Genomic DNA, 23,945 nt, shown 5'->3' with positions numbered 1-23,945 from the left:
CTAAAACCAGAATGAACACTGTCATATGTAGAAAAGGATTTTAATTACTTACATAATTTGGCTGCTGCTGCTAATAAGTGAGGAAAAAAACATAAACTAGAAGCAAGCAATTCAGATGCATCAACAAGCCACATATAACTCACTGGGGTGATGTAGTCACAGAAACAACTCCCCTTTCCTTCATTCCCCACTTTCCATCAATTACCAAGTCCCACTACATAGAAAATATGTTTCTTTCCACCCCTCATTGACATGTCTGGTTCAAGCATTCATTATCTCCTGCCTAGATTGTTATCTGTTCAGTCTGCCTGTATCTGAACTCCTCCTCCAGGGTGTTAGGTATTTTAATTATAAGAGAATGTCTTTCTACTGAAATGAGATCTGGCTATATATACCTTCTATTCATGGGCCTTAATAGTACATTTTGCAACTTCATTCACCAATTACTATTGTCAAATATTTAAATCGTGTTGTCATGTTCTTGTCCAGTGTCAGGATCCTCTACCATGTTCTGTCCCTCTCAAAATGCTTCCCCTTACAAGGGAGCACTCAGAACAGGAGGTGGCTTTACCAGTACTAAGCAGGAGAAGCCTACTACTTTCTTTGTTCTGGACCCCTGGGTACAAATGCAACCTAGATTTGCATTAACTTTTGTTTTTTTGGTTTGTTTGTTTTGAGACACAGTTTAACTCTGTTGCCTGGGTTAGAGTGCAGTGGCATCATCATAGCTCACTGCAACCTCAAACTCCTGGGCTCAAGCGATCCTCCTGCCTCAGCCTCTCGAGTAGCTGGGACTACAGGTGTGCACAACCATGCCTGGCTAATATTTTTTTTCAATTTTTTTGTTGATATAGAATATGTCACTATTGTCCAGACTGGTCTTGAATACCTGAGCTCAAGCGATCCTGCCACCTTAGCCTCCCAAAATGCTAAGATTGCAGGCATGAGCCATAGCACCTGGCCTGCATTAACTTTTTGACATTGTTATCACATGCTCAATTCATACTGAGCTTCATCAGCCAAATACCTAGCCATTTCACATGATCCATGTGATCTGTCATTAGCCTCTGCTCTTATGCTCTTTACTTAACCAGCTGATATTTATGATTTAGGGGCAGGAATTTACTTTAATTCATATTGATTTTTGTCTCCTCTAGAAATTGATTTCCACCCATTATTCCACAGCCTTAAGATCAATTGCCCAGATAAGCACACTCTCATCAGGCACACATTTCTTCATTTTGTATTTAAATGCAGTTTTCCCACACACCTTGTGAAAATCAAATCACACAAAAATGTCTGGGGCTTTCTCCTGTTCTATCAGTCTAATAACTCCCATTAAAAAATAAAAAAAGTAATGTGCTCAGTTAGGGATGACTTATTTTATTGAATTCATGTTGGTTCCTAATGATCTTTTTCTTTTTTTTTTTCCTTGAGATAGAGTCTCACTCTGTTGCCTGGGCTAGAGTGCCATGGCATCAGCCTCGCTCACAGCAACCTCAAACTCCTGGGCTCAAGCAATCCTTCTGCCTCAGCCTCCCAAGTAGCTGGAACTACAGGCATGTGCCACCATGCTCGGCTAATTTTTTCTATATATATTTTAGTTGTCCAGATAATTTCTATTTTTTTATTAGAGACAGGGTCTCAGTCTTGCTCAGGCTGGTCTCGAACTCCTGACCTCGAGCGATCCTCCCGCCCTGGCCTCCCAGAGTGCTAGGATTACAGGTGTGAGTCACCGCATCCGGCCAGACCTTTTTCTAATATTCACAAACCATCTACTTAAAAATATCATTCTGTAATATTACTGGAGATTAATGCTCCAGCTCCAATGTCTCCATTTAACAGAATTTAGTTTATGCTCAACTTCTACTCACTGTACCCCTTTTTCAAAAGTGACAAAAGTGTCACATTTGTCCCTCTAGGTTCTGGCACTTGTCCCAGTTCCCATGTCCCTTCAAGATCACCTACTGTGGTTCCACAAGTAAATCTGCTAGCTCTTTTAATAACCTGGTTGATATATAATTTTTCTAACAAGGAAATTTAAACTCATTTGGAACAATTACATTCCTCTCTAAAATATTCTTGACCAGCACGGGCTTCAATAGACCCTCACCAAGGCTTAAAACATTTTAATCTAAAGTTCCCCTTCATTAGCAGAAAAGACAAGAATTATGCAGAAGCTAGTGAGCTGTTTTCTCTGTCATCTCTTACCTTTAAACTGACTTCCTTAAATTGTGGGCCAGTCAACTGCTTCATCCATCATCTGACAAAGCTTGAGAATCAACCAATCTCTCTCTCATCACAGTAAGCATTTTTTCACAAGGTTTAATTCACTCAGGACTTTAGTTTTACTCTCACATTTTTAAGTTAATAATGGAAAAAAATAAAGGATTGGAGCATTCCAGAGGATTATTAGTACAGAATAATTATCTGTCAGCCCTGGGAGTTAAATTGGTTTTAGCAGGTCTGGCCTGGCTGGGCCTACGAGCTTAATCACCATTTATGACTGTTTCTCTAGAAAAATGCATTCTGCATTCTAAAGAAGTGACTCAGAAAGAAATTTCTACATGACATTTTTGCATGTTGGACTGCCTACTTTTGCTCATACCACTCCCCCTTCCTCCTAACAAATCTAAGAATTTAGCTTCTGAATCAGCCACATAGGACAAAAAAACTATTTCCCCATATTCAGACAAAATATACATTCTATCACCTTTTGTTCTGGAATGCACAAAAAGCTTTCCACAAAAATGTCATATAAATTCCTACCACAGCAAATGGGCCAATTTAGCAAGTCTTACTAGCTGGCTATCTTTGATCTCATTTCCCCTTTTGAGAGACCTGTTGCCAACTTAACGTTTCTGTGTTTGATTTCCTTTTTTGGTTGAGTTTCTTTTCTCTTTTGATTTGGCAAACTTAGTAACAAGGACACGGGCAAAGTTATATTTCTCTGTTTACAGAAGGTAAAAGAGTGTAAATCTAAGTGCAGAAATGCTTGACAGGAAGGGACCTGCCTTACTTTCAGACTTCCCGACCCTCAAGACCTGGTTGTTTGAGGCAGACCTTGGGACTTTAGTTGGGTTTCTGGGATTAGCCAGAAAGACCTTGGATTGACCACAAAATAAACCAAAATATTTTTTGATAGCCCCAGCACCAATTCAGTTACTTCAGGAATATCCAAAATGAAAATGTCTGGACTTTGCGGGGGGGAAAAAGATGAAAATATATCCTTGAACACACTTTGAAATAAAACTTGCCAACAAAAATCAGCAGACCTGTGGGCAGCTGGCTCTGATTCTCTCACACCTTTCACACCTCAGTGCAAAGGAAGTAAGACTAATGTTCTCCTTTTTCCAGGTGCCGCTTTCAAACCATGACTCCCCAATGTTCTTGGGAGAAAATTCCTTTTAGGTCCCTGCAAGGAGACCTGCTCTACTTCTAGCCTGCTCTTCCACTCTCCACAACTACCTCAAAGTGCCAACTCTTTCCCCTGTGTTCTCTTCACTTCTCAGCAGCTGAAAATTGAAGATGGGCACTCCATCAACTTCTATGAAACCCACAAACCACTGGCATGGACTCCCCACTCCCGTGTCTTAGCAATACCATTCTTCCTCCATAATGCTGACTCCTCCACCTGCAAACCATCCCACAGCCCTTTTCAAAGCCACTCTTTTCTCTAGATTTAATTGTTCCTCTTAAATGGATCCTTCTTATCAACATTTAAACTTGTTCGTGTCTCTCCATCTGACAAAAGGAAACCATCCCTGCCTCTCATCTTCTCCTCCGGTTATGTCCTGTCCTTCTCCAGCCCTTCATAGTCAAACTCCTTGTAAGAGAGGTCAGCCTTGTCTACTTTCTTTTCTCTAGCTGTTTCATAAACCACTGGATTAGCAAAGCATCCCCAATACTCCCTAGAAACATATCTATCTACGGACACCTGTGACCTCAATGCTTTTTCTGTATTCATCTAACTTAGTGGTCCTCAAATAAAGGCAATTTTGCCCCCAGGGGACATTTGGCAGTGTCTAGAGATATTTGGTTGTCTGTCACTACTGGGGAAGGGGTTCTATTGACATCAGCAGTAGAGGCCAAGGATGCTGCTAAACATCCTACAATGTGAGGGGCCGCCTCCCCACAACAACAAGGAATCTGGCCCAAAATGTCAGTAGCACTGAGGGTGAGAAATCCTGATCTAAATGGATCTTTCTGCAACACTTGAAACTATGCCCTGCTTCATCTGAGCTAGTTCTGTCCTGCCACTCTCCAGATTTCTCTCGTATGTCTCTGCTCATCTCCTTTTGCAGCCATCTACTGACCCCTGAGTCACTGTCCTCGTTCCTTAGAGATTTAAGCCTTCACTGTTACTCCTCCAATATATTACCACTGACATAATTCTTGGGCCTGTCCATATCCACATATGTTATCCTTCCATCACCCTTTCCTTGCAGCTGCACTCTGCATCGGCCCCTCATGCCAATACTCACATCCCAGGCTCCATCCTTACCAGTTACTATACCTCCCCCTTAATTATAAATATCTGATGCTTCAACTACCACCTCCTATTTTTTCCAATTCACTTTCTCCAATATTCCAACTTTAAAAAGTATCAAACCCCACTAGGATCTATAAGCACTGATCCTATGGCCCCACCACCTCATGTCCATGATCCTCCTCTCTCTTGCAAACACCCTGTAACTCTCTTACCCCTGTCTTGCTTTGCAGAACTGACTTGAAGGAAACCCAGAATTGGCAAAATCAAACTCTTTGCCTACTCCACACCTGCTCCCCGAAGCTGGACTTGAATGGGAAAAGCGCACAGCCATTACGACCACTAACCTTGACCTGGCTCTTATTGCAGGCAATCAAATTACATTCCCCAGTGCATTCCCTCTCCCACTCTTTCAGATAACTGTCTCATCCCTTCTCCCCTCTCTTTTGATCTCTTCATCCACTTTTTCTTCCTCAATTTTAGCTAATGCCTTGCTTCCCATTCCACTGGTAAATGAAAAGCAGTCAAGAAAAAAAGTCAGCAATTTCTTACTAGCAAATTTCCTGAACTCATTCCACCTGTGCCCCAATACGCTGGTTTCCCCCCTACTTCTAAGAATGAGCAGTCCCTGCAGCTATGGCCAAGACCTCCATTTACAGACCAGATTCCATTCTCTTCTTGCCCTCTCAAGGAGTCATTCCAGAAATTCTTCCCTCTTACTCCTGCATCAGATTTTGTCTCCCTACTGGATTGTTCCCACCACCTTACAAATGGTAATTCCTGCCATCATAAGACTGACTAAACCCTCTTCACCTTAATACCCCTTACAGATACTATCTCCTTTCTCTGCATTCTTGTTCAGGAAAAAAAAAAAAAAAAAAGTTGCAAGTGTTATCTAACTTCCATGTATCCAATTCCTTTTCTCCCATTCTGTTTTGAATCCTTTCTTAATAAGGTTTTGGATCCAACCACTCAACTGAGACTACTCAACTGTCAAGGTTTTCTCCTTCACGCTAAATCCAGCAGTCCGTTCTCCACCATCGGCAGCAGCATTTGGTCATTCCTTCCCACTTTATACTTTCCTCATTTGACTTCCAGGCCTTTCTTCACCCCACTCCCCCAGCCCCTGGCTCCTCCTCCTTAGCCGCCTCTGCAGATTCTTCCTCATCTCCCAGAGCTGTAAGCACTGCAGTGCCCGGCTCAGCCCAGCATCTCTTTTTGACTCTGTCCCTCTCAATTCTGCTGTCCTTTAGTCCCATGGCTTTAGACACCACCTGTGCGCTGACAACTCCCAGATCTCTAGCCGGAACCCCCTCTTTAGCTCTTCAACCCCAGACTCATATATCCCACTGTAAAATGACATCTCCACTTGGCTGTCACAAACTTTACACCCCCGTAACAGAATTTTGATTTTCTTCTGCATATGCTCTCCTCAGACTGCTCCTTCCACAGTCTTCCAGATTAAAGACCTTGGAGTCAATCCTTGACTTCTCTTTCAGGCACATCTCACATCTGATCTGTCAGCAAATCCTACTGTTTCTACCTTCACGACACAGCCAGACTTTGAGTACGTTCACCACCGTAACTCACACTCAGGACAACCCACCACTGGCTCTCAATTGGATTCCTCAAAATGTTGACCAGGCCCCCTGCTTCTGCCCTGCTCTTCTGTGATCTATTCTCAGCACAGCCAAAGTGATCCCATGAAAACATGGGTCAGTTCAGGTTGCTTCTCTGCTCACCATCTGCCAGTTCGCCCTCCAAAGGCCCACCCTTAAATGACTTCCCAGCTCACTCAGAGTAAAACCAGTCTTCACAGTGGCCTCTGGAGTCCACACGGGTACTATGCACCCCATCTTTCATTCCACGCCAGCTGTGCTGGCCTCCTTCCATTTCCTCAAACATATCACAAACTCTCCCACCTGGACACCTTTGTTTACGCTGCCTGGAGGCTCCTCCTCCACATTTCCAAAGAGCTCCAGCAGTACTTTCAGGTCTTTTCACTTGGCACCTTCTCAGTGAGCTATGCCCTAAACACCCTATTTACACATACTCCACCCCACAAGCCCCACACAATCCCTGCTTTAGTTTTCTCTAAGGGATTGATTATCTAACATGTTGTACATTTATTTTGTGTTTTATGTCTCCCCCCGCCAAAAATACTGGCTCCTCAAATGCAGGGATATTTTTTCTGTTTGTTCACTATAGTGTCTACAATAGTAGACATCAAATATTAATAAATATTTCAGTGAATTAATGTCAACTCATCCTTGGGATCACATGTATTTTCCAATGGTTGAGGATAATCAAATCTGAGTTTCAAGGAACCAAAAGTATTTTCTACAAAGCAGCATCTTCCTTCAAAAAGGGAGTCAGTTACATGAAATCCCAAACGAGGATACTCTTCAGACTTCCTTCTCTCTGTGTAACCATGATGCTTAATTAACGGAACATATACTTGTTCCAGTTTAATGCTCATCTTCCTGAGTCTATTTTTCTATTTAGTCCTTCTAAAGCCTGTGGTTTCTCATCATCTTCCCTGATTTATCCTATTGTAACCCTAATACTCTTCTGCCAGCCCAAATTCTTTCTTATTACTTACTCCAAATTTGGTAGAAGCTAAACAACGAAAAACATCCCCAATTGGCATGAGATCAGAGGTGATAAGAGTCTCCCAGCTTCTAAAAAGCCAGGGAGTCACACAAAAACCTCAAGTTCTGAAAAGGCCGGAAAAGGGAGTATTACTAGTGAGTCTCAGATCATAAAACATAATTCCTTAGCCTTCCCTTTCCTTCCATGTATTTCATGTTGACCGCAGCCTGATTTCTATCCGGCAGGATCTCCCAGCTTGCTGCAAGCAGACTGGCCGCTGCTGGCTCAGAATCCTTTCCCTCACCCCATGTATACTCAGACAATCAGGCTCATCTGAGTTCCTGGCTTAGTGCCAACAGAGTTGTGGTTTCTACAAATAGCCTTGTCCACGACCTCCCCCGCCCCCAGCCCCTCAATCCCCAGTTTTTTCCAACTCCCTAGGGCTTGAAATCAACCTGTGTCTGCTGGGCCAGTCATGACTGGCCCGTAGATCTCCTTACTCTTAACCAGACCCGGGATTGGGGGGTGTGGAGGGGGGGGGCTGTCTGTGATATCCTGCATGCAACCATGTTGCAGAACATTTATCTGCTGCATCGCCATGTGGATGGCTCACCATCCTCAGTGCTAATCCCACAGCCACTTTCTGTAGTCCCTACTTCCAAGACTGAACTCTATAAGGTTATCTTGGTTTCTGATATTCAGTTCCCAGCCTCACTTTGACGGATTACCTTCCCCAGAATCATCGTGCACCTAGTCTATTTTCATTCATATCCCAAAATGATGGTCACCATTCACATAGTTCCAGAGCATCTGGCCATTTATGTTCCAGAGCATGCCACCATTTACTTCCCTGACTAGATCTCCCTTGAACTACCTGCTTTGAAAATTACAGTGTGATGAACTATACTTATCAATATAGCAGAACAGATACTGTTAGAGAGAATAACAATAATGTTAAAGGAAAAAAACAGCATGAAAAAATGTTCATGATAAAATGTTAAGTTAACGAACAGGTTATGAAACAGATAATCATTGTGCTTAAACAAAAAAGCTGAACCAGGACTGAGACGGTTTCCCACCCTAGCAAGACCACCAGTTACTCTCCATAATGCCAGCATGTAGCCAGACCCCTTCACCTTCACTCCCACCCACACATCCACCTTACCTTGGGGTGGGTCTGCGTCATAGTTTCTAGTTTCAACATGTTCCCAGCTCCTCACAAGCTTTGGGCTAACAAGAACACACGTACCTATGTCCACATCTCTGTTCACCCCTTACCATTTCCGCATAGTCTGGCTAAACTCATTTGCCTCAGTCTGCGAGGTGGGGGAGGAGCTGGAAAGGAGCAACACAGGTGCACAGGTGACAGGTGTTCAATGCACAAGCTCTGGGGGGGAGCTAGAGAAGCCACTGGGGGTGCTGCCCAAGAACAAGGTGGGCTGCTGTCTCCAGGCCACATGGGCAGTTCACACCAGCATTTATTTACCCCTGATGCATGCAGACTACACAGCAGTGCTGGCTTTACCCGACTGCCACCTTATAGACACCGGAGCTGCGAAGGAAAACTGCGAGGGGCTTGTGATGCCAGTGGCCAAGGCTACTCAACGAGCATGGCTCTTTTTCAGGCCTTGCTTCAAATGAAAGAAAAACAGAAATTCTGAAGGAAATGAACTAATAATGATAAGCATTTTATTCTCTCTGTTGGCCAAACTCTATAAATACACTCTGTTGTATAAAAACACTAGGCTCTTGATCCTTCTAAAATCTGAACTATTTGAGGGTAAGGCCTGAGTAAACACAGACTATGCTTTGCTTCATTTCAGTTCAATTCAGCAAACTGCAGTTGGACCTTCCGAAATGCCAGATGGAAAAAAAAACAGAATACTGATTTTTCAGCTCCTTTTATTTTTCTTCTCAGTCTTCTTTCTGTTTTCACTTTTGCTTTGCCTTTGGGTGCTTTTTGCTCCCAGGTTTGTATTGTCTCTCCCGTTTCTGATTTTAAAATGTGGTTTGGATCAACTTACCCGATTTTGTCCTGGCATTTGCCCAGTCTGCCTGCCTATACGATGGGAGCCACCCGTTTTCACTGACGCTGTAAACTTCTGCCTACTAAAAGGGCTGCCCTTAAATATAATGCCTGGTTCCCTCAAGCACCCTATTCTCAAGGCACCACTTTCACACCTTCTGTTTGTTTACCATGGAGACAGCAGTTTGGGTAATATCTGTTTACTCTGGAGCCGGGAGAACACTGGCTATGGTGATGCTCAGGAGAAAACACAAGCAGCTATTTACATGCTCCACAAAGAAGTGGCATGTAATGAGCATCAGATGTGTGAAATCTATAAGGCACAAGAAAATCACAGGTTCCCTCCTGAACATGGTATGAACACATAATCACAGAAAGATAATAGCCAGGCCATAGAAATCTGGTATCAACTACACATAAAGAGAAATTATGATTAACAGTTTTCAACTCCAGCCAATGTGGTCTAATAAAATGACTCTCAATAATTCTTAAAGCGTGACGTCAAAAAAAAAAAAAAAAAAGGTGGGGATTTAGCCTAAGAGTCTCCTTCCAGCTTGGGTACTCTCAAGATTCATTGTTAAAAACCAGTCTCTGAACAGGGTAAGTGTATTCTGTGAGCCTGAGCTCTACCCCAGTCATTCTGAGACTAGTCAGTCTTCAAATGCTGAAAATGAAAACGTGGTAGTCAAGAAGTTAATGCTGAAGGTGGAGGAAGATTACCAGCGCATCTGCACTGTCTGTGGCAAAGACACTGCTGAGGAATGCCCATCTCCATCACAATATACCAAAATCTGTTCGTGAGGAAAATACTGTTATTTTCATATAGGGATTTGGTGTGAACTATGTATGTGCTTAGCAGGCACACCAACACCTTGCTGCACACACTTTTTTTTAGATTAGTTATGTTGCTGAAAGATATGTTGCTTTTAACAAAAAGCAGTTAAAAAAATAAAACAAAAAAAGGGGTGGCTCCATGAGTTTGTATCAGTATCAGGCTCAAATGTGAAATGTGTGTATCAATTCTGCTTTTGGGCTCTAACTGCAAAAAAAATCAGAAAAATCACAAAAGTGCTTTGCTACTTTAAGATGCAGGAATATTGGCGGGCATTCACAATTTTCCTTTACTGAAAATTGTACTGACTATAATAGGAAAGTCAGTGAATACTATGCCTTTCTATTATATCCAGGTGATTTTCACAGTAGGCAATCTGCTAGTGCACCACAGGAGTCCCACGCTTTGAAATAAAATGGTATCGTGGATATAGTTTTATGAGCTATCCTTTTTCAGTCCAGAGCACTGTCTAGTTTCCTTACTCTTGGTTGAACTGAGTGGGCAGTCCATAAAGAGTGAGAAGAGAAAAAGCACATAAAAAGTCCTTTTTTTTTTTTTTTTTGTCTTTATCAATAATACAATTGTGCTCTGCCAATTACTAGAGTAGAAACTGTATATCACATTTTGAAAATAAACCAAAAAAGACTTTTGCATTCCGAAAGTGGTAAACAGGCCATTTGCAACAGGAACAAAAACCAGTAAATCTAAGTGGATCCTGGCATGTTTTTCCCACACATCTGGTACAATAATATGGTACATGAGTCAGAGAAACACTTCTTCCCATCCCCCTCTCTCCAAATGAGCCTAATATAAAATCTATTTAGTAAGGACATTTTGCACAAGGCATCCTATGTGCTTAATTTTCTTTAAAACAAGGCACTAATAAAATCAGAGTAACATCTAATAAGATTTTTAATTCCTTAAGGGCAGGAACCATGGCTGATCTTTAATGAGTCTAATTTAGTGGGAGCATTTAGTTCCCCTCTTCTTGGAATAACCAATAGAATATTCCTAGCTCTACAAGATATATGCAGGTTATATGACTGACAGCTCCAGAATGAAAGGGAAAGTAAGCTGTGTCCACCACCAACGACTGGCACTTGTCTGTGTACCTATATGTGCTCAGTAAAGACTCATTTCAAGAATTACTAACAGCAGAAACTGATAGCAACAGTATCAAAGAATGAAGCAGGAGTTTTGGAAACACGTTGCTATTTTACTGCTGAATGAGTTCCCATTTGCAATTACACGAGCAGTATGAAGAATAAGCATATGGAGCATGATGCTGAGACACTGAAGTTCAGTAACCTGTTCCCGAGAGACACCAGAGCTTTGAGCACACAGTCACTGCCACAGGATCTACGCCAGATCTAGAGCCACAGAAGGAATGAATTCATGAAAAATCTTTTTCCCCCATTTTGTGAAAATCTCTCAACTAATCAATACAAATTTAAGAAAAAGCAGTAGTACTCACAAATTCCGGGGTTCGAAAATCATGCTGACTTTCCAGTGATCCACAATTGGGGACGATTGTCTGTTCAAGATTTTCCAACACTAAAAATAAACGAATAAATAAATGAATAAAGCACAAACTTTCATTGGCTCATATACTCCTCTGCTTTTAAATCAGCAGCACTGGGTCAACAAACAACTCATACAGCATTTGCGGCACATTTACAGGTTTACATTATTTAACACTGTCAGCTATCAGGGTACTCAAAATCTTCAGCAGTTGTTTCACCTATTGGATAATGTCATGCTTGTAGGATATTAGGTCTTAAAATTCTCTAGGCTAGGTCTACCATGGAAAATCATTTAGCTTTTACACAGCAACTAAATGTTATAAAAGTCAGGCTAAGTTACACTTTAGCTTACTGATGTTCTTCTTTCTGTTACATCTCAGGGTACTGATGTGGAGTCATTTGGAGGTAGCAATTTTCTGTTTTTGAATCTGTTAGAACAGTAGTATCTGATAGAATATAATGGAAAGCCACATAAAATTTTCTAGTAGCTTCATTTAAAAAAGGAAACAGGTAAAATTGATTGTAATAACAATTTATTTAACCTATAATGCCCAAATTATCGCTTGCACATGTACTCACTATAAAAGAATTAGTGAAATATTTTGTTTTGTATTTAGTCTTAGAAATCTAGTATATATTTTAAACTCACAGTACATCTCAATTCAGACTAGCTACATTTTAGAAGCTCAACAGTCATATGTGACTAGTGGCTATTATATTGGACAAGTGCAGTGTTAGAGGGACAGAGAAACCAAATCCAGAAGGTGGGACATTCTGCAAGATGCTAGTCCTGTCTTGTCAACAAGTTATTGACATGAATGAAAGGAACTGTTCCAGGTTAAAAGACACTGAGAGAACCAAACAATCATTTGTAGTGTGTGGTTCTGGGTTGGATCCCGGTTTAAACAAATCAGATATAAAGGATTGTTTCCCTAATTCAAATTGGGGAAATTTGAGTATAATTTTTGCTATGTAGGAAAATATTCTTAATTAAACAAATATATAGAGAGTCTTAAATATTTAAATAAGTTTAGATAAAGATTATTTAATGTTTAAATAATTTTAAATAAATACCCTTATTTATCTACAGGTACAGCCTCTTCAACAAGTCAATGACATGAAAAAGGTAGACCTTAAAGATGTAAAGAGCCCCAAGGGACGTAAACTATTAGCAATATATGGTCCTCAACTGGATCCTAACTTGGATAAACCAGCTGTATAGGACTTATTTTTCAAACTGGAGAGGTTGACTGTGGAACAATTATTAAATTACAAGAAATTACTTTTGATTTTATTGTGATGTTATCTTGGATTTATAGTGAGTTTTGAAATGCATACTAATTTTTTTTTTAAATCCATTAAAGGCTTTTGTGAAAGAGAAGGCTGGTTCCTTTCGATCCCCAAAAATTCCTTTCAGTGGCCCAAAAGAAAAAAATCTCAAAAAATATAGGGGAGATTCATAAGAGCTCTCTAAGTGATCATTTATAAAACGAAAACATCAGCCAACAATTCAGCCAATTTAGTTACCAAATTGGTTGGATACTTCACTAAGAAATCTCCCAATATCTAGATTAGATTTTAGGTTCACACAGAATCTGGGGGAAAAAAAAATACCTTCATTTTTCCACTTAACTCACATCTTTGTACACTTATGACCTGAAAAGAAATGCCAGTAGAAATGACAGCACAAGCAAGTGATTCTAACTCTTCTGAAAAACTGGGTTCATCAGAGGACTGTGACCCAAAGCAGGAACAGGAAACAGATGAGGTGAGAAAAGCCTTGCAGAGCTGCAACAAAAGTCGAAATTAAGGTGCTTGCCTCTGAGAACTCCAGGAGGGCTACGGCAATCACTGCGGGTCTGTTACACTTAGAGAGCTGTAATGGAATAAACTGGTTATTCCAATAGCAGAACAACAGTTGTCCAAGATAATTACATTCCTGCAGACTGCCTTTAAAACGTGCTAAGATGTGTGAGAAGATTGCTCTCTGGTTGCGCTGTTGCGCAGATCGGTTTACATCTGGAAGAAAAGACCTAACCTTTTTATGATATTGAGATCAATACTGAAGAAATTATATCTATTGTATTTACGATATATTGTTTTTTGGCAGAACCAGCAAACAATGAAACTTAATAGTGCATTTTTTTTTACATGAGTATTATAAATCTGATGGAGTGACTTGACTTTGATGTCTTATCTAGATTCATATATGATTAGATGCCTGGTTTATCTATTACAATAAATCTGATGCCCAATTTATCTATTATGATAAATCTGAGGACAACAGATGGGACTGAGCTGGTATAGTTGATTTTTTTTTTTTTAATGAAAAAACAGGCTTAAGATAGTGTGCATTTTGCCTAAAGACAGAAGAGAAGCAAGATGTATTTACCCAGATGTTCTATCAAATTAAAGGTATTTATGCAGCTTGAAAGGGTTTTGAGAGAAAATACAGAACTATTTATAGTTTTGGTTATTGTGCTGGTAATGGAAACTAATAGATACACTGGTTAATGTCAATACAAAGGAGACACTGTAAATTTGAGTGAATAAAAACAGAAATGGCTTTTTTTGAAACATCATCTAGGTAGAACAAAGCCGCAGCTGTTGCTCTCATGACCTAATACAGTACTGAGAAGCAAATGATTTATGATGCTAATGTGGTAATTATACTTCCACTACTGAGGGGATCCAGCTATATCATTTTGATGTTCTCATTTCTGGTAAGCTCACACAGCTGAAAAAGTTCATTTCTGAGCAAAAATAAAATAGTCAAAATCAAGGCAACACTTTGCAGCCTTTTGCATTAAAATGGGCAGAATTGGGGGAAAAATTCTGAAAGGGCAAAAATGTTAATTTTCTTTCTTTATAAAAATCATGTTTTTCTTAATGTACTATTTTGAAATGTACTTTTAGTACTGTCACTGGGCCTCGCTTTATACAACAAAGGTGCTACCCTGAATGGCACCATGATTAATTCATTTAATTTTGGCACTTGAAACATAAAAAGTATTTGGGACCTCTATATTATCTGTTCATCAAAAGGCTGAGCAGAGAACTGAAAACTAGTTATTTAATCTGATGAAAAAAACCTTGATCTTGACATGTCAATGGAATTTTGTATGGATGCAAAATGAAAGGGCAGTTGAAAGTCAGGTTCAACAAACATTCAAATCCTACTTTATATTTTGCACAGACATTGCGCTGTAAGACTCTAGGGATACTGAGGACAACCAGATGAAATTCCCTCTTTTTGAGGAAAGGAATTCAAGACATGATTAATGTTAATTGTGGTATCATTTGTAAATGCCAAGCTAGATAGATTCATGGAACACTATAAGAATACTATCAACTGGATTACCATAGTTATCATATAACTATTAGTAAAAAAAAAAAATGAAAGAAACAGCATGTTTTGTAAAACTATCAAGATAGTCAGTATAGTGAAATTGAAGCAATAAAGTCCTTGGTGGTACTAATTCTGATTTCTACGGCAGTCCAAAACGAAGGGCCCAAAAGAGATATCTAGAGGCTCAGTCATATAGAAACAGCACATACAGTTAATAACGGCACACAGGAAGCCTCACCAGAGAGGTGCAGTTCACGTGATTACTTGCTTAGCATTTAGAAATGGAGTAACTAACACTTACTATCCCAACTTAAGTTGATTGAGACATATAAACTGGCCAATAAAAATAACCGTTATCTACAATTTCATAACTTAAACAATCTATCAGAAAATACAAAATAACCTCTCAGGAAATTCATAGGTCAAAACCAAAATGTCTGATAAGTAGTACCCTAGGAATAAAGATAATCAAATCAGGCATACCCTTTATCTAATTTACAGCACCAGCATGGGCAGGTGGTTGGGTCCAACTGACTCATTTATTATGGTGATTGGCTGTCATTGAAATTATCAGAGACAAAGTGAATATATGGAAGAGAGTGGGTAAAAACATACCAGGGCCTTGTACAAAGGGCAGTGAGTACGGACTGAGGGGATCGACTGGGTTCAAGTTCTGATTCTGTGATTTCTTAGCTACATGATCATGGGCAACATATATTCTCATTTTCTTTATATAAAGCTGGTGATAACATTACTTTCCCTGATTACCTCACAAAGTTAAGCAAAGATACAAATGACAATTCAAAAGTATGATGTAAAAAAATAAAGCACTATATACATACAAATTAAGTTCATGTACACAGATTCAATGATGTGAAGAAATATAAATGGAAATTTACTGAGTGTATTATTTTGTGTCTGGTACTTCTAAACATCTGATCTTATTTAATCCCATTTTTGTCCCTGTTTTCACAGGTGATGAATAATTCAAGGTTGTTAGTTGCCTGAAGTCAACTACTAGAAGTGACAATGAGAATCTGAACCTGTCTGATTCCAAAATTGAACATTTTTGAATATGTTAATTTGTCTCCTGAGCTGCTGTGAATAATACAAGGGCCCCCTGATGTTAAATACAAGTTGATAAGAAATTAAAATAGCATTGTAAGTAAAAATCAAAAAAATTAACAAATAACTGCTTCAGCATATAGTGTGACAGAGATATAACAGCCTAACACATTTTAGAAAACACAGAATAAAAAAAACGATGCAGTGGAACTTGTTGATATAGCAATCACAATTAGAAGAACTAATGGAAAAGCTCCTCAAAATAAATAAACAGATAAAATATCCTGGCAAGTGGCTAAAGACATTCATGTGCCAGGGATGGAGCTAGATGAGGTGAGTATAAATAGCAAGATGAAGAAGGCACAGAAACTATCCTCGGGAATTCCATGATCTAGTGAATGCCCAACTAAAGGAATGTCAAAAGAATGGCCCATATCACCTTGGGAACGAGGATATGTTCACATATCCAGACTGGGCAGGATGTTTAGTGATCTGCCAGGCTGCCTTGTACCTGAAACTCTCTTCTCCCATTTGGCAGAAGCCTCTGAAATCTGGATCTCAGCATACATTTGATGTTTGGCCTGAATACTAGCACTTACCAGTCACTATTCTCAAAGCAGCCACACACTGGGGCCAGAATTTCCTGTCACTCTATGCTTCCCAGATGTCATGCTGGGCCTGCCCAGTCTCATTCCCAACATCACTTGCAGCTGAGCCCCCTCACCCCAGCTCCCCCTCACCCCCCGCATCATCCTGTGATAGTCATATTTGGTCTCCAGGTTCCAATATCTCATTCTCTGGCCCTGGTTTAATAGGATTTACTACATTTTGGTGACAATTAGGTGAGAGAAATCCTACTTTCCATATTATCAAGAGGTTACAAGCCTACAGATTATAGGCCTTGTGATATTACGATGAGATTTTGAGATAGAGCCATTCAGAGTCATTACTAATGCAAAGAAAGTTATTAATAAAACAAAACACAAAGACAGGAGCATTTCTATCAGGGTATGACTGACAGCTGTGTTTTACCACACAGGGCACTGGACTTGAATCTTAAGACCATGACACAGTCTCCCCTGTGGCTTAGGCACATCGCTTAACCCTAAATCTCAGTTTCCCCATCAATAAAACGTAGAGTGACGATAAATGAGAATAAACTAACAGATGCATATATAACAAGAACTGGAAAACTATTAAATACTATATAAATACTGTCCATCATTATTTTTACTTCACCCTTTAATAAGTTTTGGTGCCCTTACCCTTGTTAGGCATCAATTTTTCCTTCTGACTTTTACTTGACTATCTCTCATTCATTCTTTTCCTTTTTTTGGTGGGGGCGGGGGGGGGCAAGGAGCTGGAGTCTCACTCTATCACCCCAGCTAAAGTGCAGTGGCATCGTCATAAATCACTGTGACCTCAAATTCCTAGGCTCAAGCCATCTTCTTGCCTCAGCCTACCAGGTAGCTGGGAATACAGGAGCCCATTATCACACCCGGCTAATTTTTCTATTTTTGTAAAGACAGGGTCTAGCTCTTGCTGAGGCTGGTCTTGAACTCCTGGGCTCAAGAGATCCTCTTGCCTTGGCCTCCCAGAGTGCTAGGATATCAGGCATGAGCCATCACGTCTGGCTGATTCCATTTCAAATATGAAAATAAATTTAAGCATAAAACGGTTAATATTAATTCAACAAATATTTTTGAATGACTGTGATGTCCTAAGCAATGTTGGCTACTTCTTTTTAATGAAAAGAAATGTAAATCAGGAAATGTGTTTCCTCACTTTTCTCAATCTGAGTGGATCAATCTCTTATCCCAGTTACTGGCATGTAAACTCAGTGACTGTAATATTTAAATGAAAAAACGTGGCATCTCCTCTAATCATTTCTGGAATGCAAATTCCAAATTCAAATTGGTAGTTTCTATTACAGCTGTCTTTCCCATTTTAAGATGAGAGCTTTCCCTCCCTCCCTATCCTCCCCCTTTTCTCAGCAGAGATAATTCTACAATTATCATTCCCACTTCAGCTACTGTTTCTGAAAGGAAGAAGGAAAACAGGTCATTCATGAAGACACAAACTTTGTCAGGGTCAGGAAATTTTGGATTCATGGGTGGGACTCAGTACTATACATTCAGCAATTTAGAAAATTAATAAATATTCTCCTTGTATTATGGTAAAAACTGCCTTTCCCTAAAGGTTCCCCTTGTTGTGCTTCCCTTCCCGAATAACGTATTATCATCAATTCAATCCCCCAAGCCAGAAGCTGGAGCCATTCTTACCTTTTCTCTTTCCTTCATGCTCGCCATTTGGTCAGTCATCTGATTTTATCCTTTTTACTTTCAACCTCATCCTAAGTATCTTATATCTGAAATGTACCCCCCTTTCTTCAAATTTTTATTTCAATATCACTGTTTATGTGCCAGGCTAAGTTACTTGCCTCAGCTTCTTGCTCCTACGACACTTTGCATATCTAGTCAAACCTCCCACATCGCTACAGGCAGGGTCCAAAAACTCAATTATTCATTATTAGCTATTAAAATGGTATTTTTCAGTTTTGGTCTTCCACTCAGAGTGTAAGAAAGAAAAAAAGACTGATTATTATAAGCAAAATTTGCAGCTTACAGTGAACACAGTCCCAAATTACCACAAAGTAGTTACTTTTTCATAATTGCCCACCACTCCAGAAGATAAAATCTGGGAAAAAGATAGGTGTTGATCCCTCTTATCATGCTGTATGGTCATTATTTGTATTTCTTTTCCACTTGCCCATGAGCTCTCAGAGGGCAAGCCATCATCTTACCCAACTTTGTACCCCCAGCACCTGAAACAATACCTTGCATATTATAGATGCTCAATAAAAGAATGAGTAAATGAACAAATGATAGAATGAATTATAAATTCTTTGTCATTCTAGTAAAGTCACTAATGCTCTTAATTCCTCAAATGCAAATTAATTGCCTACATAAAAAGAGAGTTTTTCTATTTCCAGAAACATACTGCATTGGGCCAACCTGAGATAGGCACATACATAAAGCAGGCTAATGATATAGTATCCCTTCAAGACAATACTCTTCAAATATTAGAACAATATCTATTAATATAAAGAGGGCTCAGCCTCCACTCCACTGTGCCCATTGCTCCAGCAACTCACCGAGCAGAAACATGCTCCTACCGGCAGCACAAAACATTCCACAGCAGAACAAAAGAGAGACGGACAGTTTTGGTGCGTCCCTTGGGCATCTAACCCTTCTAGCCCTACCTTAAGTGACAACTCTGAGGATTTCTTTCATCCACAAATAGCAATATTCCTGAGAAGAGCTTTAGTAAGCACAATTTCTCTGCCTTGTTTCATTTCCATGTTTAGTGTTATTTCAGCTCCTCTTATAAACTGTCTTTCCCTGTTCCCACAATCCTCCTCTGCCCCAACAATTCAGTTCTAAAAATATAACTAGAAGTTAAACATATCTCCTTTTGAATTGCTGAAAGCAACCATCACATTATTCATTCCCCAACCAGGTTAGCTAATACTTTCATAGAAAAACCCAATGTATATTTTAAACCTATTGGACTCACATTGAATTCATTAATTCATTTACCATCTTAAAAAATGTTTTATTGCAGTAACACATATATAACAAAATTTGCCATTTTAACCATTTTTAAGTGTACAGTTTAGTGGCATTAATTTCATTCACAATGTTGTACAAGCATCACTACTACTTCCAAAACTTTTTTGATTACCCTAGAGACTCTAACCATCAAGCATAATTCCCCATTTCCCCTTGCTCCCAGTTCCTGGTAATCCAATCTTTTTTCTATCTCTATGAATTTGCCTATTCTAGATATTTCACATAAGTAGAATCATAAAATATGTGTCCTTTTGTTTCTGGCTTACTTCACTTAGCATAATGTTTTCAAGATACATCCACATTGTAGCATGTATCAGAACTTTGTTACTTTTTATAACTGAATAATATTTCATTGTATAAATTATACCATACTATGCTTTTCCATTCATCTGTTGATGGATGCCTGGGTTATTTCCACCTTTTGGTTATCATGAATAATGAATGCTATGATGAACACTGGCATACAAGAATCTGAGTCCCTGTTTTCAACTCTTTGGGTATATACCTAGAAGTGGAACTATTGGGTCATATGGTAATTCCCTGTTTAGCTTTTTAAGGAACTAGTAAAATGTTTTCCACAGCAGCTGCATCATACATCAGCAGCAGCGTATGAGGGTTCCAATTTCTCCACATCCTCACCAACAACTTGCTATTTTCTATTTGTTGTTGTTTGCTTTTTTTTTTTTTAACAGCCATCCTGATTCTGGTAGGTGTGAAGTGGTATTGTGGTTTGATTTACATTTCTCTAATGATGAATGATGTTGAGCACTCCTTCATGTGCTACTGGCCATCTGTATACCTTCTCTGGAGAAATATCTATTCGAGTCCTTTGTCCATTTTTCAAATGAGTTGTCTGTCTTTTTTTGTTGGTGAGTTCTTTATATATTCTGGATATTAGAGACTTATCAGATACATGATTTCCAAATATTTCTCCCATCCTGTAAGTTATATTTTCACTTTCTTGATAATATCCCTTGATGTACAAAAGGTTTTAATTTTGATAAAGTTAACTTTATCTATTTTTAATTCTTTTCTTGCCCAGGCTTTTGGTGTGACAGCTAAGAACCCACTGACAAACCAAGGCCACGAAGATGCACCTTTATGTTTTCTTCTAAGAATTTTATGGTCTTAGCTCTTGTATTTAGGTTGTTGATCCATTTTGGGTTAAGTTTTGTATATGATGTGAGGTAGAGATTCAATTTCATTCTTTTGGTATGTGGAAATCCAGTTGTCAGAGCACCATTTCCAGATGAGACTCTTCTTTCCTCATTGACTGTACTTGCCACCCTTCTCAAAAAATCAACTGGTCATAGACGTATGGATTTATTTCTGGACTCTCAATTCTATTCCATTGGTCTATATATCTATCCATATGCCAGGACCACACTTTTTGATTACTGTAGCTTTACAGTTAAGTTTTGACATCAGAACATAAGTCCTCCAACTTTGTTATTTTTCAAAGTTGTTTTGGCTATTTGGGGCCCCTTGCAATTTCATATCAAATTGAGGATCAGCTTTTTCATTTCTGCAACCTTTACCATTTAATAAACAGATGTTTAAAAATTTAGATTTAATATTAAGAACAATCAATCACATACCAGAAGAATGCTGTCATTTAATTTTTCCAGTTTGGTATTGATTTTAAAAGCTTGGCTTAGACAGTTGATATTCTATGAAGGACAAATGGTACTAATTTTAGAAATATGTCCCAACAACATCTTGGAAAGCTATCACTATCACTTCACAGTCCAACTGGTTCAGGTTTCCTAAGACCCTCAGGCTTCCCCGTTGAACATTATCCTGGGTTTGTAATTGGCTATGGCTTAGTTGAAACTTGGCTGTAATCACCGACCTGTCAGTTCCCAGACTGTAATGATTGTACATATCCTGGGGATGAAAGAAGACACCACTCTTAAATTCTTATTGTCTTTAAATTCAAAGCACATGAGTCATAACTCCATGCTTAACCTACCAGAGCAGACCTGACTTCAAAACCAGTTTTTGCAGCCTATGAGGAATGAGAACGTAGAAATAAAAGGAAAAGAACACTATACATCCACATTCTCTTCTTATCCCTTTGATGCCAAAACCTTGTGTTTCAGAATTTTTCAGAATTACAAAAAAAAAAATAACTCTTACACATATATATTGTTTCCCTTACTAATGCACTCCCCATGGGGTCTGGAAACACATTCAGATTACTCAAACACATTCAGATTTTGCAGCCAAACATATGAATATTCACTCTGAGGGGGATAAATAAAAAATATAAATAGTTTTGTGTTGGCTGAAGTCAGATTTCTTCATCAAAGGGTTCAGTTCTATCAGGTTTTATAACCAAATGAATTACCAAAAAAATTTTTTTCCAGGCTTCTTTGGATGTCTGAATTGTAAGGAATTGTGAACCTGTAACAACTAAGAATGTATTTAACTCCCGATAACAGAAGAACTCAAAACCCCACTACAGCGGCTCGTCATATACACACAGAGCAAAGGACCAGCCAATTACCTCAGAACAAAAGACTAATCGACTGGAAGAAGGAAGGACCCCATGGATTGTCATCTTCTTTCATTATCTCACGAGTTGAATATTTACCAAATCAATATTTCCCCCCAGTAATCGGCTACAAACAAACGCTGAGAAAGTGAATCCTAAATTTGGATGAAAGGAAAATCAGAATTGATATACTATTTTTAATTATCAAATTAACAATAAACTTATTAATACCTAATATTAGCAAAGGTGCTGGAAATACACACACCTATTGGCAGTGTCAGGTGGTATGAGCTTTCTGGGTGACAATTTGGTAAACATAGCAAAAGCTTTAAAATTAGTCTTACCCTTTGATCTTATAGTTCTCCTTCTAGGAAATTATACTTGATTGCTTAAGTCAATTAGGACATAGCTATATGATAGCATATAATGCAAATATTTAAAATAATTTATGAAAGGATATTCATGACACAGAAAATTTCAGCAATATATCTCAATGTGAAAAAAAATAGATTATACAACTTTATATAGCATATATCCAAAAGAATTAAAAGCAGGAACTCAAACAGATATTTGCACACCCACATTCATAGCATTATTATTTACAATAACCAAAGCTGGACACAAACCAAGTGTCCAGTGACAGATGAATGGATGAAACAACCACACAACAGATTATTATTCAGCCTTAAAAAGGAAGAAAATTCTGACATATGCTCCAACATGGATTAATCTTGAGGGCATTACACTAGGTAAAATAAGCCAGTTACAAAAGGACAAATGTACGATTCCATTTATGTGAGGTACCTAGAAGAGTCGCATTCATAGAGACAGAAAGTAGAATAATGGTTGCCAGGAGAGGGAGGAATGGGGAGTTACTGTTTAATGGGTACCGTTTCAGTTTTGCAAGATAGAAAAGGTTCTAGAGATGGATAGTGGTGATGACTGCACAACAGTGTGAATGCACGTTATGCCACTGAATTGTATACTTAATGGTTAAAGTGGTAAATTTTAGGTTATGTGTATTAATGTTTTACCGCAACGAAAAAAAAAAGCATAGCTTAAATGTGCTAATTGTTATGGGTTAGGCTGTACCAGGTAGCAGGGGCTTTCTAAGAACTAGACAGATGAGAAGGAACAAAATCTATTACATGCTCCACCCAGCTTGGGTAGAGAGCTCTCCAAAGCCTTTAGTCCAAACTGCTGTCCGTGGTGAGGCAGAAAGGACTCTCATGATGCCAGGGCTTTTATCACCTGGCCTACGTTTTAACTGTTCCCTTTGCCATGAGCCATTTTCCAATAAACTGAAGAGTATATAATTTAAACAAAATGAAACAAAACAAAACCTGTATTATTTTACGATCTAAGACTTGTGTGGAAGTGAAAATAAATTTAGGCAAAAGGATAATGCACAGTGGAATGTCAGGTGATTTTCATTTTCTTAACACTTGTCTATGTTTTCTAAATTTTCTAAAATGAACAAAACACAAATACATCAATATCTGCCCTCCACTGTGTCTTTCCTCCGAAAAAAGGCTTGCTATACCTCAAGTCTTCCCCACTGTGGTAAATACTCCCAAATCCACCAAATCAGTCAGTCCCAAACTACTTGAGTCATCCCTGACTCCTTTCCCTTCTCCCCCCACATCCAGTTCCTCAGTAAGTCCTAGCAGCTGAATTTTCCAAATCTACCAGAAACCAGCTACTTCTCACCACTCCCATGGGCCTAGATAATAATAGCTAACACTCAACGAGTACTTAATACATTCCAGTGCCTGTTTTATATTTATGTTCTTTCCATATATGAACTTACTTCATCCTCACAGTAGCCCTAATAAAGTTAAGTACTATATTTACCTTTACACCATTGATGAAGAGGCACAGAGAAGTAAAGGATTTTGCCCAAGATCACACAGCTAATAAGCAGTAGAATCAGAACTTGA

At 39.0% G+C, this 23,945-nt stretch overlaps 1 protein-coding gene across 4 annotated transcripts in view; it reads right to left on the bottom strand.

The window, feature by feature from the left end:
* ANO6 (anoctamin 6) overlaps positions 1-23,945 on the bottom strand; it is a 189,469-nt gene that overhangs the window by 104,734 nt on the left and 60,790 nt on the right. For 2 of the 4 annotated variants that reach the window (XM_069489270.1, XM_069489272.1), the window contains exon 2: positions 11,414-11,493. In XM_069489270.1, the coding sequence (XP_069345371.1) occupies positions 11,414-11,493 (80 nt within the window). Of the gene's footprint in view, positions 1-11,413; positions 11,494-19,030; positions 19,068-23,945 lie in introns of those variants that run through there. The other 2 variants (XM_069489271.1, XM_069489273.1) reach the window with 2 other exon arrangements.

The sequence above is a fragment of the Eulemur rufifrons genome, chromosome 16, assembly GCF_041146395.1.
Source record: "Eulemur rufifrons isolate Redbay chromosome 16, OSU_ERuf_1, whole genome shotgun sequence".
Classification (NCBI taxonomy): Eukaryota; Metazoa; Chordata; class Mammalia; order Primates; family Lemuridae; genus Eulemur; species Eulemur rufifrons.
This window is presented reverse-complemented; position numbering and strand designations above follow the sequence as displayed.